The sequence below is a fragment of the Cornus florida genome, unplaced genomic scaffold (assembly GCF_030987335.1).
Source record: "Cornus florida cultivar Cherokee Brave unplaced genomic scaffold, ASM3098733v1 CherokeeBrave_3.0.0_Hap2_Chr09, whole genome shotgun sequence".
Taxonomy (NCBI): domain Eukaryota; kingdom Viridiplantae; phylum Streptophyta; class Magnoliopsida; order Cornales; family Cornaceae; genus Cornus; species Cornus florida.
In genome coordinates, this window is record NW_026775579.1 from 88395325 (window position 1) to 88412916 (window position 17592).

The following is a 17592-nucleotide window of genomic DNA, read 5'->3' on the forward strand; positions in this document are numbered from 1 at the left end:
GCCACAACACACTGGAACTCGTCATTGACAGACGGTCACCGGAACTGAGACTCTCATCTTCTCTCTAGTCACGCGCGTTGATAAAGCTCCGACTTTCACTTAGTTCAGGTTGATGAAGATTATGGTTCTTTAACGAAAAAGGGCATAGTTGATGAAGATTATGGGTTTTTAACGAAAAAGGGCATAGTTTATAATTACTTCATGGTTCTTTAACGAAAAAGGGCATAGTTTATGTTAGTTCTGAAATTTTTTTAACAATTGGAAGGTTATATGTAATTTTTGTAAATAATAAGAAGGTTTTATGTTTTTAGCCCATAAAAAAATTAAGGGTTAATTACAACGACACCCCCTGAGGTTTGCTATAGTGACACTTATATACAAGTTAGACGTTTTTTGAACAATAACACCCCCTGACAAAATTTGGAGCCAAACAGACCCTTAAAAGGTTTGAAAAGACAAAATTGACCATCAATATTTAACTAATTTTAATTGTAAAATATTATATTTTTAAAATGACACTTTTGCCCTCCTTTCTCTTTTCACCCACCGCCATCATCACCTCAACCACAACCCCGTAACCACAGCCACCACCACTTACCCTCAACCACATCCCGCCGCTACCATCTCCTCAACCATATCCCGCCGCCACTTCTCTTCAACTATAGCCGCCACCACTGTCTCTCTCCATGCATCGGTGATTGCACAATATCACATCTCTTATCACCACCACTATGCTTGATCTGTGCAAAAATTTGCAAAACAAACAGAGGAACAACCCACAGATTAATCCAGATCCATTTGCATCTTGAGACCATGGTCGAAGGTTACGACGGAGGTGGTGGTGGTATCACCAGAATCAACTGAATCAGATTCATTTGATTCCTTTGCGCGATCTGAAATCTTGCTTGAATCTACTTCGGAAAGCAAAAGGCTCAGAGCATTGGATTCACAGAAAGCGGCGGTAGCGATGGTCACCAGACGGAGCTCAGCGACTGCAACTAAAAAACCAGCGAAACATGGCAAGACCCAGATCCAGTTCCTGACAGCGACTTCTTCAAACCTCTCGCCGACAGTCCAGAGATAGTCGTCGTTGAAGAACTCAACGATGAAATCAGCGTTCTGAAATACTACAGCAAGATTTCAACCGCGAGCTAAGCTCGTCTATGCACAACGATCGGAAATACACACAGACAATGAGTTCAGCAAGTTCAACCAAAGGAGGCAGAGGCAAGCCCAGGTCCTCCAAGAAAGGCGGCTAGGTATTCAAGAACGGCGGAGAAGTAGATCGGAGCACCAGCACCGACTCGCTCGATGTACTTGCCGGCTTTGAGGTAGCTAGCGATTCTGCCGTTGAGGAAATGAAGACCGGCCTTCTGAGGTTCTTAAACTTGAGGGGAATATGAAGGTTTCAATTTATTTGTGGTATTAGATCCTTGTAAACCCTGATATTGGGTAATTTTGATTGGATATAGAGGAATGAAAATAAAAATTTCTTGTGCAAAAAAAAAAAAAAAAAAAAAAAAAAAAAAAAAGAAAACTTTTTGCACCTCTTCAAGCTGCTCACGTTATAGTCCAACGCTAGTAAAGACGAGTCCACCAAGGACAGCTATTTGAAGAACCCAACGGAAATTGGGTGTGTCAACGGTTGCTACTATTGGGTCTTCGATCAGTCCATGTTGTATATAGAGGGACGTGAGAGGTTATTTTGGACATTTCAAATTTATTAGAATGGGTAATTGTAATACCCCGATAATTTTAAAAGATTTATTAATTAGGATTAATTATTTTATTTTATTTTTCAATGATTTATTTTATTTTATTGAGTGCTAGATTAATTATCTTATTTTAATTAAGTTATATTTCGTGATTATGTATGATGATTGATTGTTTGTGTGGTTGATTATTGATTGAATTATTGGTGTGTTGATTTTATTGGTATTATATGACTTAGTTGTAAATTCTTGTTTGTTTATATGCTTCATGTACTTAGTTATTTTAATTTTTGTATTTAATTAATTATCTTATTTATTTAAATTAATTGGATTGGGCTTAAGGAAAGTTGGACCAAAAGATGTGGTCTTGGGCTTGTATGAAACCTTATTGGGTTAATTAATGAAGGTCCGTGGTTATTTAATTATTTAAATGATCACTTTTGTATCAATTATATATATATATATATATATATATATATATATATATATATATATAATTATATATAATTAATTAATAATTGTTATGGAAAGATATATATATAGATATATATTTATTGATATTTATAAGTATATATGATTTAATTAACTAATGAGTTAATTATGGAAGGAATATATATTTATATATATATATATGTTTATAGATATAAATTATTTAAAGATTATTATTTTAATTCATAATACTAGTTGGAATAGGATTTGGAATTTAAGGTGTATAAAAATACACATAAGGCTTTAGGGTTAAAGGTTTTACACGTTAGAAAAATAAAACAGACAGAGAGAGAGGAAGAAGAAGGGCTGACAAGGAGGAGGTCGGATCTGAAAAGGAGGACGTCGGAATTGGAAAAGATAATTAAAGCTTAAAGCGTCGGTTTCGTTTCGAAACCTTCAGGCGAGTTTTCTCTAACTTTCCTCTTAGAACTCATAAGGATTTCACCTTGAGTATCAAGGCTTTAATTAAATTTATTTGTTTAAAAATTATGGTTAGATCGGAATAATTAAAAAGTATAAACTATTATATTTGATTTTTAGATTATTGAATTTTAATTGATATATATAGGTGTTATGTATATTTTAAAATCAATCTATAGGTGGATTTGTGACCCAAGAGAGTTAATTATGGTTTCTTTATTTTCTCGAATTGTTCTGTAATTTTCTGGAATTTTTTTGATATTTTTAGGAATTTATTAGGATTTATTTTCCTATTATTTGTTAGGAAAATAATTATATATATATATATATATATATATATATATATATACTAGGTAACTGGCGCATGTGGAGCGGCGGCACAATAAAGAATTGATCCAGTGCGGCGCGGTGTAGGATAAAAGGGTGTATACGCCAATTAGGGCCATTTGATTAATTAAACTTATGTGAATTGATATGGTGCATCGCGGCGCACAAAACTTTGGTACGCATGTGTATCTGGACCATAGAAGTGGTCTGGTCAACTATGGGATTATTTGGTGTATTGCAGACCATGAGAAGATGGTGCACTCGCTGATCTGGACCTTAGATCTATTATAGTTAATAGAAAATAATCTAGTGTGAGCGTGTTCATTTGCGCACTCATTTATGACCATTGGATGCGGCATAAAAGAAGTGATGGATTCAGTGTGGTGAGCTCACGGTAGCTGAAAGAGCTTAGCCAATACCAGCACACAAGGAGGCTTGAATCCAGCGCGTGCAAGTGCATAGTAAGCACGTGGGCGCGCGTGGGAAACTATGTTGGCCTAATTCGACACTAGAAATTAAAACGGTCATAACTTAGTCATTTTAAATCGAAATTGGGTCATTCTTGAGCTCAAATTCAAGGATTTTTCGTCTTCTTTCCAATGGTACCAATTTCATTATCAGATTCCCATCCTACTAGGAGATATTTATGTTTTAGTGAGAAAGTGTCGGAAAACTATTTAAACCAATATGGAGTATTTAAAGGAAACTATTTCTGACATATTTAGTTGCACTAATTTGTGTAAATATAATAAATTAATAATTTGTTATGGAAGGAAGTGTATATATATATATATATATATATATATATATATATATGTATGTATATTGATTTTAAATAATCAAGGATTATTAAAGAAGGTGTTAAACACATATATACATTAAATAACATATGTGTAGGTATATATATATATAAATCATTTAAGATGATTAATATTATCATTCTTATTTGGCATATCTTAATAGGCTGGTTGTTAAATTAATGATATGCGTATAATATGCATGTGATGGCTATGTATGATTTAGCGTATTGTTAATTTTAAAGTTAATTCATGGTTAAAGTGTGGGCATGGATGAATTGTCAAATGATTAAATATATTACCTAAATATTTGTATGAATAGAATACATATATGGAAAGCATTGATGAATTGCTAATTAAATGTATGAATAAATATACCTGTGGAGGCATGGTTGAATTGCCAATGTATAAATATACATACACGGAGGCATGGTTGAATTGCCAATGTATAAATAAATATACTTATGGAGGTATGGTTGAATTGCCAATATATAAATAAAAATATTTACAATGGCATAGTTGATTTGCCAAAGCATAATTATGTTGTTATGTGTTAGATGATTAAAATATCATCTATGGTTGTTGTATGTATGGATTGGATTAGGGTTAGATATTCTTAAATGAGAATAGTGTAGTACTTACTGGTTAGTGTATTATTTTACATTAATAAAATAATATTGGGGAAGACGTGGATGATTTGTCAAAACTTGAATTTTGGATATGTGATTTAAACAATTAAAATCATTATCGGGTTGGGATTAAATAGAGTATTGCTTTTATTATAATTTGTTGTTTAAATGATTAAACAACTGACTAGGATGGGATTAAGGTCAAAGGAGTTTTTATAAAATGAAATGGTAGATTGGTCTAGGTATGAATATTATTTTAATAATTATTTAATAGGTATGGAAATTTAATAAACCTATTAATGGCTGTGATTAGTATAGTATATATGACATGTATATCGTGCTTTATTAAAGTTAAAACTTTATTAGGTTTGGTTTTGATCAGAGATGATCAGCTTATTGGTTTTCAGAGGCCTGGTAGAGTGAACTTGCTCGTAGGGTTTAACCCACGATTTATTTTTCAGGTTATTAAAGGTTCCAGTCTCGAGGTTGAGGATCCGCAGCTGGGAGACTGTCATTCGTCTATTCATCTTGTGTACTTTTAAATAGTATTGGATTATTAGATAATGTTTTAAGGGGTCCTTGAGTTATGGGATTTCCGAATTGTAATTGTTGGAGAATCATTAAGTAATATTTATTTATTAGTTTTCTTCAGCGGTTTATTTATTCTTTATTATTCATCTTTGTATTCTGTGCTTGTTAAATACTTAAATTGTTTTGATATCCTTTAATTTTGTGCGCGGACTTGATCAATCCGTGTTCCAAAATTAGGGGGTATTACAGTAATTTAGTAATTTTGCTATTCAAAAGTGTCATTTCATAAGTCGAAGGGCACTTAAGTGATTTTATCACATATAAGCCCCTCAATGGGTGTCTTTGTCAAAGGAGCAAAGCTTAAGGGGTGTCATTGTTCAAAAGTGAGCTAACTTGTATATGGTTGTTAATAAGGTAAACATTAGGGGATGTCATTGTAATTAACCTAAATATTAACGAAGAAGCTGCTGACGTGTACACGTATGGAGTCTTCTTCAAAGACCAACTCCTTTCAATGCTCTGATTTTCTGAGAAAACAAGCGCATCAAACACAATCGTCGGTGACATGTTCTCAGCTTTATGCAAAGGTAACTCATAACACTCTCTATCGTTTTTAGAATTATTATAGAGACTCTTTTCTTTCAATTCCATATACTCGTATATCAAACAAATACAATCAAACTTCACGAACGACACAACAAAAACAGCACAAACTATCGAATATGGCATCATTGGCAACCCACTTCACCACATTCCTGTTCCTCTGCCCGTTGGGCATTCGCCGCCTCCTCTGCACTTCCTCTCTCTACCTCAATAACCCATCTCTCTACAGATCAAGAACATGGTATTTCTCAGACCCCAAATGGAAAAACTTTGACTTTTTCACCCTCCTCATTGCCCTACCCATTGCCTCATTCGCTGACTTCTTCTTCTTTCTCACCTTTTCCGGCCACCCAATCTATCGATTCGGTTTCTTGCAACAATCAGAAGTGGTTTCCGTCTTCTGGGTACTTATCATTCTCATTCTTGTCCGAGAATATTACGACCCTCTTGCCATTCCTGAGAATTTCATCTTCATATTTGCTGGGATTTCATTTCTTGTCGAGTATTTGATGATCGGTAGAGGAATCACAGGTCTTGGCGGTGTCGTCTATGAATTGTTAGGCGAATTGACCCTTGTTTGTGCCACTTGCTGTTTGTATCTGTCAATTAGGCCATCTGCTTTTTTCGCCGAGTTTTTGCTGTCTTCAGGGCTTGTGTTTAAGGGGACTTGGGCATTGCAAGCTGGGTTGACTTTGTATACAGATTCATTTGCATTGTTGAGGTGTGAGAAAATTTCATTGTCTTCATTGTCTCCAGCTCAGGGTAATAGCAATACTGATGTGAAGTGCGAGCTTGAGGCGGATAGGCTGAGGGGTATTGCTTTGATGAATCTGTTGTTTGTTGGACATGCAATGGGGATCGTAATTGTGAGTTTTGTGTTGTTTGGGTTATTACGTCGCAATCAGAAATTGAGGTTCGGAGAGGCAAATGGGCCATTGCTGGCACGGATTGAATCAGAGACTGTGCTGATGCCTGCAGTTCCTGTATTTGAGTTAGAGTGAAAGTTTCTCATTTTTTCTTCTGTATTGAGATGCAAGAAGTGGGTGTTGATGGAAGTAATCTGTTTTGAGTTGTGAGAGATTTGTTCACTCTCTACAGGTCCGTAGTGTTAACCTTTTTTATTAGATCTTTTTTTCATATACCTCTTGTTGGCACGCAAAATTTTGTTTCTGACAGTATTCTTTAATGATAATTGATGGTTAATTGGTTATTTAATGTTGCCTACAGTTGATTAAATTTATAGTTACTGTATGTTAATGGTTGCATTAACGAGAATGCGTCATGGTACTCTGCAAATTGTGCTTGTTATATTTAGGTCTTTCCAAAATCACTCTTACGTTGATATTGCAAAAGACATTCATAATTAGATCCTAGACTCTGCATGGTAACCGCAAATGTTTTTTTTATACCCACTACCCAAAACATGCCCATGAAAATATCAAAACTGTAATTAAGCTTGAAGAATTAAAAGCAGGCATCTTGTAACTTCAGCAATGGAATAAAATTAGATGAAGGCATGGTTTAGAAGAGAGCTTGTTGGAAGGTCACAAACCACAATGACCACAGATAGTGTTTCCATTGCTGTGTGTTCCTGTTGTCTTTTTTAGTCCAGTTTTCTTATCATAAATTTACCAATTGATGGTTGAGGTTTGAGACATTGCTTCAAACTTGTGCAATCTTCCCCAAACTAGTTGCAGTACAGGAGTGAGTGAAGGGTATTGGAAGTCAATACTTAAATTATTTAACTACTCTTATCAATCCTTTGCTTTATGGATCAGTAAGAGCCCTTTGAATTTTATAGAAGTATCCATTTTTTCTGTGCCTATTATTTATTGTACATGAACACTGGAAAGAAACCAGTTAGACACAAAGTATTTGTATGAATATAAATCTTTCCGGGAGACCTACAACAAGAAAGGATAAAAATGAAATATTCACTAGACGTTTCTTCTTTTTTCTTTTTTGGGTTAGCCATTCACTAGAGGGTTCACAAATGCTATCTCAATATGTTCCTCTTTTACTTGGATATTTCAAAATGAGAGAAGTACTAAGATTTGAGTTGCTATCTTATGTAAAACAAATAATTTCATCCAAGAGTGTTGAAGGAAAAAAACAAAGTAAAATTTTTGACAGTCAAGTGTGTGACATCAATTTTCAGACGATTACAGGGCCATATGAATCCAATACCTTGACACATATCCACACCTGAGCATGTGCACTTTAACCTGTGTAACATAGGCTGTGACTGTAGAAGATGAAGTTATAAGCCTTTGCTGCTTTATACTGCAGCAGTGCAGATGCCAATGAAGTTAATGATGAGCGTGAAGAATTTCTTAAAGGAGCTATCACATTTCTTTTTTCGATTAAATTTTTTTTTTCCCTTTTCCGATGTGGTGGCTCCATATGTTGTTTCTGGAATTCCCAATATAAAGGAGAGTTTGGTATCTGTAATGCTGCTAATGCATGCTTCCTCACAATCATTGTTCAACTTTAACAGGATAGTTCAAAACTGGAAATCATTTAAAAGTTAATGCCTCACTTATAGTAAGTTCTTATATGTCACATTTTGTAGATGGAAGTGTCTAAAATAATAACAGAGCATCATTTGAATAACAAGCTGATATATAATTTGTATCAAATGCTTTGACTAGCACACACCATTTTCCCCAGCTGTTACTTTTGTCAAACACTAATTGATGCGCCACTTAGAGCAAGTTCTTATATTACATCTCGTAGAGGGTGTTTGATAAACTGTAACATAGGAGTATCATTTGAATAACACACCGATATATAATTTTTACCAAATGCCTTGATTAGCACACACCATTTCCCCAGCTGTTACTTTTTCCAAACATTAATCATTAAGCTCGACCTAGCATTTTTAGTTTAGAGAAAAGGTAATTCAAGAGAATAAGGACGCATATTGAAGGATGAATGGACCAAAGTTACGTATAGGCGGGCAGGAAGCAGGATTTACAAGGTTACCTTTTTCACTGTTTTTCTTTTTCCCTTTCACTACATAAGATTGTAATGAAATCACATAACAGTTGCTGTGTAAATTGCAGCCTTCAAGCTGTTTTATGTCCATTCATTGGATCTTGAGGATTAGAGGGAAAAAGGATTAAACAGAAGGATATTTGTAACTTAAAATGACAGTAGACCTAAGATAGCATGTCCATGATTGAGACCTAAGAAGCACGGAAACGGATACAGGACAAGGATATGACGATGCGGAAAATCCTAAAAAATTAGGACACGGACACGGCAAATAATAAATATATATATATATATATATGATGTTGTACTTTAAACAATTAAGAGTAATATTAGTGTTCACAACCTCATAATGAAAAAAAAAAATTGTTTTTTGCTGGGAAAAAGAAGAATGATAGAAAGAGGGTTAAGAAAAAAAAGAAAAAAAAGAAAAAAAGAAAAAAAGAGGATTAGGGTTTTGTTAGAGCCTTAGATAAAACTAAAGGTAAGAATCCATAGAAGAGAAAAAAATTCATGGGGAATAGAGGAAAAAGAGTCACAAAAAAGAAAAGAGTTTGTTAAGAACGAGAAGAAAGAAAAGAGGAGAACGAAGAAGAGAGAGAAAAGAGAACCGAGAGATAGACAGACCATCCACCGGTAGCGAACCTTGGTTGGTGGGAGAACAAGAGAGTCAAAGGCGATCGTGAAAGAGTTCAAACCTTGAATTAATATATAAGCATAAATATCTAATTGTTTTAATATAAAATTGTTTTATAAAACAACAACTTTTAAGTAATTATGTAATTACCATCTTATTGGTGAAAGTTATTAAACAGTTCCTAATACTTCAACTAAAAATTGTTTCTAAAACTTTCTTGAAAGTCCCCAAGAATGGGACACGTGTGTCCGACACGCATCCATGGCGTGCCGGAACGTATCCATGGCGTGTCGGACACGTGTTCACAGGGTGCTTGGATATTCAAGAAAATATAAAATATTCGGACACGTTTTTTGGCGTGTCCGGCACGTGTCGGTGTCCAACACGTGTCCGACACAGATTCTTTGCCCTTTTAGGTGTGTCCGTGCTTCCTCGACTGAGACCATGAAATGACTGAATGATATGAATGAGCAAGTGAATGTACCCTTTTTTAGAAACCTTAATTGTGTTAGTTTGAGGCAATTATGCTGAACAGCATTGCAGACTTGCAGTTGTCACGCCATTGATCCCATTTGAATTGGCTAAGTTGGGTCATGACCTCTTATGTTACTTAAGATGGGAGTATTGTGTGGATTAGAGACACATTGACAAGATGGCACTGTAGAATCCTTGCTCAAACTCAGGCTATCAGGATTCATTTTCTGATTCCTGAGTAAAATTCATGTACATGACCTAACAAAGGAACCCATTACCACAACTTGTTGCGCGAGGAGCTGGGGATTGCACTTCTGATTTTGCAGTGTAAATAGCACCATTGGAGTTCAGATATCAGAGCTCCAAGAGATTGGGGATGCTGATGAGCTTTGAGGTATTTCTCTTTCATACCTATTGGTTCCATTTTAATTGAGTAATTAATAATTTCTTGTATTAGTGATAAGAATAAAAGAAAACACCTATGATTGTTTCACAAATGTGAAAATAATTGGCAAACTTAATCTTCTCATTTACTTTAGCTGATGGACTGATATTAAGCTACAATTCCTACCTTAATTTCATAAACCATAGGTTTGCATGTAATGTTCAAGTGAAAACAAATTTTCTAATGTTACAAGGACAATGCACAATTTCTCTTTCTATGTGTTGGCATGAACTACTTACTAATAGTAGTATTTCAGTCATTAAATGGGATCTGTAACAGCTAGGCTAGCAAGTGTCTAGTTCCTGCATTGTTTCATACAGAAAAAACGCAAATTTTCAGTGGAAAAAATGGTTTTGAAACGGCATCTTTGTTAATAAGAAGCAACTAGAGTGATATACCAGGATATTTACAGTGATGTTTTGCCTTTCCTTCACTTTGACAGGAAGATAGAGATTAAGTTTGACACTGTAAGCATTCATTCTTTCAAGTTTGATGAACCCACTATTAAAAAAGTCAAGTTTCCACAAAATTCTGCAAATTTTATTGTTGATTTTGAAAGATTCAAGCATTTCAATTCTGTACATGTTCAAACAAAAAATAAGAGAAGATCATTACAACGCTTTTTGTAAAAATATAACGACGATAGAACATGTCTTATATATTGATACTGAAATTTAAGTTAGTCTAGTTTGTCTAGTTTCATATATCTTGTCATAGGAGAAAACTTGGGGATTTTCAACCATCGTCTACGAAAATAACTAAATCCATGGATTTTAATTCTGGACCGTATTCTCTTGATCTTACTGATGAAATCACATCTTTGTTTAAGGATTCTGGGTTTCGAGAAACTGACCAGTTTCCTTACACAGCTAGAACCTGCAGCACACCATTTACATTGGATAAAAATGTAATAAAATAATCTAATCAAGACCAACAGCTTAGAAAACTTGTTTGGTTATTTGTTAGTTTTATCTCACTCTTCAGGCCTGTTAAAAATAACCAGAAAGAGTGTATCAGTAAAAATGTCCTGGTGATAACCATGGTAAAATACCACATTCCTTGGATTGCATAAAGAGGGGTGGTGTTTTTATCAAAAACATCCAATGCCTTTTTTCTTCACTTCTGTATTTTTAATTTTTTAATTTTATTTGACGTGCTTATGCTGAAGGCATACCACATTCCTTGGATTGCATAAAGATGGGTGGTGTTTTTAGCTGACTTTATTTTATCAAAAACATCCAATGCCCTTTTTTCTTCACTTATGTATTTTTAATTTTTTTAATTTTATTTGACATCCATATGCTGAATGCATACCTTGGACTTTCTTGACATCTTCATCTTCTTCTATGCTTGCCTTCTGTAGGACCTGCAAGTTAAATGTATATATAAATACATTAATAATACATATATACAAAAAAATCACTTAATGAAATCTTGCAGTAGCTCAATTCAAGTGTGCTGTTTCAACATTGAGCTGTTGGTTTAACTAAAAATAAGATAACTTTGAGGGTAGACAAAATTGAAAGAATCTATTGTGTGTTGTTAAACCATAATGATGGTTTTATGTTTGATTCTATTACCTTAACCAAACTTTCCAAACGCTTTCTCATCCTCCTTTGTATAAAACCTCTGGTGCACTGTTTGACAGTCTTGTCAGCTTTAAGACTTGAGAAATACGGTGTTCAATGATCCAAAAAGAACATCTTACCTTCACATGATATTTTAGGAAGGCATAGAAGTTCAGTAGGCTCCATACAGTATTGTCCAGTCTTTTGCCTTCAACGTGGCGTGAATAAATATCTGTAAATATGGCACAGAAACATATTTAGAGAACCAACACAATTTTTTTCTGGTAGAGGGAAAAAAAAGGCTCTTACTATAAATTCTCTTTTTTTCTGAACATAACCAGAGACAGATCTATCACTTGTGTTTCTTGTGAATGGTTTATGTTTGACTACTAGTGTTCTCTTCTAAAATTATTTCTGTTCTTTTTTTTTTTTTTCTTGTTTCCCTCCTTCAATAACTAGAAAATGGTCAAAATTGCATGTCAGTGTGGTAATATGTTGAGTTTGGTTGATACCAAAAGACACAAACCCTCCATTGGTACTCAAATCTTCGAAGGGCTCTCCTCTTAACTCAGGAGGTGGAATGGGCGACCAGGCGCAAAGAGGTGCTTTAGCCCATGCCTCTGAACTTCCCACATCCATTAATTCCTGTCAGAAATATTCAATTATTTTAACAATATCTGCAAGAATTTGATTTCCATGTCAATATTAATGCCAAACTTTTCTTTCTATGGTGACTGTCAGTTACAAACCTGAAAGAAGGCTGTTGCAATAATCACATCTGAATTTTCTTTAAGACGTATTGGAAATACTGCAGTGATTTTTGCTTGCTGTCAAACACATAGTTTCACTTTCATTTAGACAGTAAAACTGCTTCAGAAAATGCATATTATTGTTTGTGAAGGTTGGATCTAGAACAGATTTGGTTGCTGGTCAGAAATACTTGCAGGAAATAAAAAAAGGATTTGGTTGCCAAATGCAAGTCAGATATGTCAAGAGTCTGACACTTGGGTGTCATACATTCAAATTCAGTAATATACTAGGATGCATATGCAAATCAAAGTTTTTTATTTTGGTTTCAACTTCAATTTTGCAATTCAAAATTTTAAAAAGATTAAGATTTGTTGTCAAGGCTGAATTTGGTGGAAATTTCAACTTGTCAAAGCATTTTATGTGGCCTGAAATTGAGACATAATGCCAATTTTTTTTAACTTAAAACCTAAAACCAATTAAAAAAAAGGTGTGTCTGTTTACCTCATTGGCAGAAGGTATCATAAAGATTAGGCTACATAACCTTGTATATAAAGGGAAAGGAACAAGAATTAGAGTTTATCCTCGACTATTCAACTCATGCATTTCACATGGAATCTGGCTAGCTTACTTTGATATGCTATTGTTTCATCTGAGCTGGCAGTACAACAAAACTTAAATCTAATGAAGTTGTATATGAATTTTCTTTTAATTGGCTAGTCCTATTATAATTTTCATATTTGGTTGTGTTCTAACTTTCTCATTTGGCTTCCATTTACACTTTTTCTATTTTCAAAAGCAAATGACAGCAAGCTTACAAGTACCTGTTTGATGACAAAGAAAGGCTCTCTTGGGTGGTAAACAAGTTTGATTGGTTTGGACATCCCTTGAGATATATCCTGGGAACTGACATTTCTCAAGATTTCTCTCAGCTGGGAGCTCAATATTACCGCTTGCACAGTGGAGATATTTGTGATCATCTTCACGGAGTCTGGAAGAAAAGACATACATGAAGAATTTAGCATTTTCCTACCAGTTCTGTTATGCAGCAAAAACTAGTTACTTGTAGAAGGAGCATGATTTCAGTAACCATAATACTAGTACGTCCTGATGCTCAATGTTATCTCTTCCCACTGACATAAGATGGCAAAGAAGCATATATAATGGTTAAGCAAATCAAATATTTCATAGTTTTTTCTATTACTTCTGTAACTGTAGTTCTTAACTTTTACATTTTTGTTACTGCTGATTAGAAGTTCTCCCATAAATTTCCATACCCACCGACTTGCAGGTTTAACTTAAAACTATGTTGGCTTAGTTTGACAATCAGGGGTTTGCATTTTCTTAGAACTGTTGAATGCCTATGCATGCTATGGCATGATGTTTCCACTCAAGTTCCATGATGGCTAATACGGATTTTCTTTGTGCCAAAATGGACAACTTGATTCAAAAGGCAGGTGCACTTTCTTTTCACGTTCGAAACCTCTTTTCTGTATTGATAATAGGTCTCTCGATGTAAGCCCTCTGTTGAAAAACGTGCAAACATGTGCAGACTTATGGTAATTAAGTTGCACTTGTCTGTCCTCAGTGTTTTCCTTTACTTTCATCCTAGTTGATTTCAATTATAACATTTCATTTAGTACCAGTTCCTGAGAAGCTCAATTGGATCATTTTTATTTATTTATTATTCCATGTGGGTTGTTAACTGGCTTCAATTTTTAAAGATTTTTGTGGGCTGTTAGTTAGCATGTCAAGTTGATTGATTCCTTATGGGTCAAAAACATATTACATTACACAAATTGCACTTGGCATTTATTCACATTTCGTCTTTTTCTTCCGTTTTGCTCCACTCAAGAAAAGGAACAGAAGTTTGAAATCCTGTAGACTCTTCTAACCTCAAATGGTTGCAAATTCCAGATTCCGTCTTCTCGCCAGTTTCTTGCCAATCAGACATAGTATTGATGGCGTTTGAAATGAAATTTCCAGAAGTAATGTTGATATATATATATAGTTATAAGTTATTACTCATGAATTCACTTGTACAGGCTCAATTAAAAAGGCCCCTTACCCCAATAATGATGAAAAAGTTATAAAGAGTACATGGTATAATATTATGCCTTTAAGCGACGAAATTATTGGAAGATAACTAAGGTAATCTGAAGGATTACTAACCTTTGTGATGTGGAATTTTAGTGAAGTCAAGTCTTAGAGTAAGCTGATATCCTTCTCTTGCAGGTTCGACAATCTCCACAACATCAGAACAAATTCCCTTTACCATCTCTACCGTGTAACGAGGAAGCCCCTGTGAGAGCAGGATTCCTTGGGAGAGTAGTGGGGTTGATATCGACAAGTAGGCATGATGTGGATCTGATGCTAAAGACTGTTGGCATTAGTAGACAACTGTAAGCAGATTTTTTTTTGCCAAATTTCCTTAAAATTTAAGAAACACAATGTATGCTTTTTTCACCTCTAAAATATGAACCTTTGGTTTCTTTTTCTTTTATAGCAAGTTAATATGCACATTTTCTTTCATTCACATTAGTTCTTCAAAATTTAATTCTTAGCAAACTTGGTCTTGCCACTGCTTTCTCCACTTTATTCGTGATGGGTTCTTCCTAATTCTCATAATCGAAGTAGTTATAGCACACAATAATTACCTGAATCTGATGTTTACATGAACTTTGTTTATGATGCATGATAAGAAATCTCTCTTGAGGCCGTGTGATGATATGATTACTGGAGCTAATTTGTTCAGTGTAAATATAAAAGTATAAAATTAAAATTTGGAACCCATAGAAAGTTCAGGGTATTTGAAAGTTTCAGCATATTGCGAAGTTTTTACCTGAATGTGGTAATCCACAGACCCAAATTCATGCAAGTGATGATCAAGCTCCATTGGTCTTTCAGCACTGTCATTGAAGAAGAAACGGTGATTACAAAAATTATTATTTTTATTTTGTTGAATATTCATGCAGTCTACCTTACACCTCTTTGGTTGCTTTGAAATGGAGAGAAGATTTAATAAATAAAAAAAAGTTCAATATTACACAATCCATTCCATTCCTCTCTCAGGATAACAAATTTTCTTTTCTCTCATCTTCTCAGCTACCAAACTTCCAAAATTGAAGCGTTTATAAAATGATGTACTTAATCAGAAAACAAAAGAAAATTATGTTGAAGATATTCATTGGAATTAGTACCGGAAAATAAATACACCAATGAAATTAATCCCTCAAGTGATAGCTTATTTAATTAATACTCCTAGACACATTGGTTCCTAGAATTTCTATCATCGGAATTTTGACAGTAACATAAGATGTGCAGATCATGAAGAAATGAGTTATTTCCCCAGAATTTTAATAGTGATGCATTGCATGAGCTTGCTCGTTGGGCAACTCAGAATAGCTTTTTTAGGATCTCTTGATGCCTGCAAGCTTCCCCCAAATTGAGGTGCTGTGAAGCTTGACTTGTCCAGGTGACATGGAGATTCAACTACTTATCCATGGTTTGTATATTATGTTGCATTGATTCAATAGTTCTTTGGCTTCACGGTTGAGTGATTTTGCTCATAAGTTGCAAGCTAAATGTGCTGAATTGTATGGAGTAGGACAAGCTGGTGGGATTTTATGTGATAAAAGAATTATACTTAAGCTAAAAGGAAAATTCTATAGGACCTTTATTAGACCAACTATGTTTTATGGAGTATACTGTTGGGCCTTAAAAAAGAAAAAAAGAACAATGCCTTCATGTAGCAGAAATGAGAATGTTAAAGTGGATGAGTGGAGTGACTAGAAGAGATAGGGTCACTAATGAAAGTTTAGGAAAAATTAGGTGTAGCACCCATTGGTGAGAAAATTAGAGCGAATAGACTTCGATGGTTTGGACGCATACATTGGAAACTTAGAGACGCGGGTCAAGAGAGGAAGAATAGTTGTAATAGAAGGCAAGAGACGGGAAGGGCGACCAAAGATAACATGACTTTAAAAAGTTAAATGTAGTGGGTGAAATGCCATGTCATAGAAAAGATTGGATGTGGCCAACTCATTCCTATGAGATTATGTCAGGGATGATGAAGAACACTTTGCTGATTTAAGTTCACCAAAATGACAGGGTATTCTAACATATTTTTGTTTTTCCTCTTCTTCCTCTTTTTCCTTTTTTTTTTTTTTTCTAAATCTTTTGTAGGGAATGGATTGCATCACTCTTAATGCCTTGTGATAGAGCAGGTTATGATTGGTGCATGAGTGGACAAAACTGATCCCACTCTTGGAGAAACCAGCCAGAAAGGTACTTTACTCTTTGTTTCACTTGGGAGATGTAAAGATTTGAAGACAGATATGACAGCTCTTCCTCCCCCACTTGGTTGTATAATGTTGTTAGTACTAGCCAGAGTGATTGAAGATAACACCACCACTAACTATTGGACTCATTATTGGAAATCTACCTGTAAGACACTTTCAAATTTGTTACACAACGAAAGGGTCCAAGAGTCAAACAGCCGCTATTTGCAAAGAAAGTTACCTCCACCCACAGTTTTGAAGTGAGGAACATCCCCATTATCTACTAGTTCTCTAGATAGTTGTAGCTCTTTGAGCTGCATTTGTATTTAGAAGATCAATTCTTTTGTTCTTCTCTAGCTTCCCTAATTATTTTTATTGTAAATTGGCAAAACAGGTACATTTTTACTTGAATATAATGATTTGGAACCTTATTTTAAAGAAATATTCTGTTATTTCATTATAGTGATGTGCTTTTGATTCTTTAGTATTTTAATGAACTTCCACTATATTCTTTCATTGGATGATTAAGAATTTAGATATTTTATGTGAGTCTATGCATGCTAAAAAGATTGAGCATAAATCTTACAATTTCATCAGCAAGATTTAATTTGAGCACCCAAACAGTAGAGCTATAGAAGGCTATTTTGTTGCATGAAAATGAAAATCCCAAAAGAATATGGGGGAAAAAAAATTGATTAGAAGTCATAATTCTTTTATTTAAATGAAAATCCAGGAGGAGAAATACAATTTGAGCACCCAAACAGACAACACTAATATGTAGACACATAAATTCTTACCTATACAATTTCAGCAGAATCTCCTTCAGTGCTGGTGAGGCCCTGTCAAAGCATGCCATTCCAGGCATCTGTGTGTGTGTGTCTGTGTGTGTGTGGAGGAAGTGGGAGGTCATGAACTGAGAAATGCACCACTTAGCTCTTC

General features: G+C 34.6%; 2 protein-coding genes and 1 long non-coding RNA gene across 3 annotated transcripts; 2 read left to right on the top strand and 1 right to left on the bottom strand.

The window, feature by feature from the left end:
- The first annotated feature begins 5627 nt into the window (after positions 1-5627).
- On the top strand, positions 5628-6509 carry LOC132273106 (uncharacterized). The gene has a single exon (XM_059774136.1). The coding sequence runs from the start codon at positions 5628-5630 to the stop codon at positions 6507-6509; it is 882 nt and encodes a 293-aa protein (XP_059630119.1).
- Positions 6510-10576: 4067 nt separating this feature from the next.
- On the bottom strand, positions 10577-17592 carry LOC132274957 (actin-related protein 2/3 complex subunit 2B). The gene is made up of 10 exons (XM_059776329.1): positions 17451-17592; positions 15216-15282; positions 14546-14753; positions 13198-13364; positions 12376-12453; positions 12139-12271; positions 11767-11858; positions 11639-11695; positions 11373-11424; positions 10577-10934 (listed from the first exon to the last, which is right to left on the bottom strand). Exons 1-10 carry the CDS (start codon positions 17561-17563, stop codon positions 10738-10740), a joined length of 1164 nt encoding a protein of 387 aa, XP_059632312.1. The 5' UTR covers positions 17564-17592; the 3' UTR covers positions 10577-10737.
- On the top strand, positions 13360-16548 carry LOC132274958 (uncharacterized). Its single transcript, XR_009470566.1, has 2 exons — positions 13360-13473; positions 14609-16548. It is a non-coding gene; the product is annotated as an uncharacterized LOC132274958 (long non-coding RNA).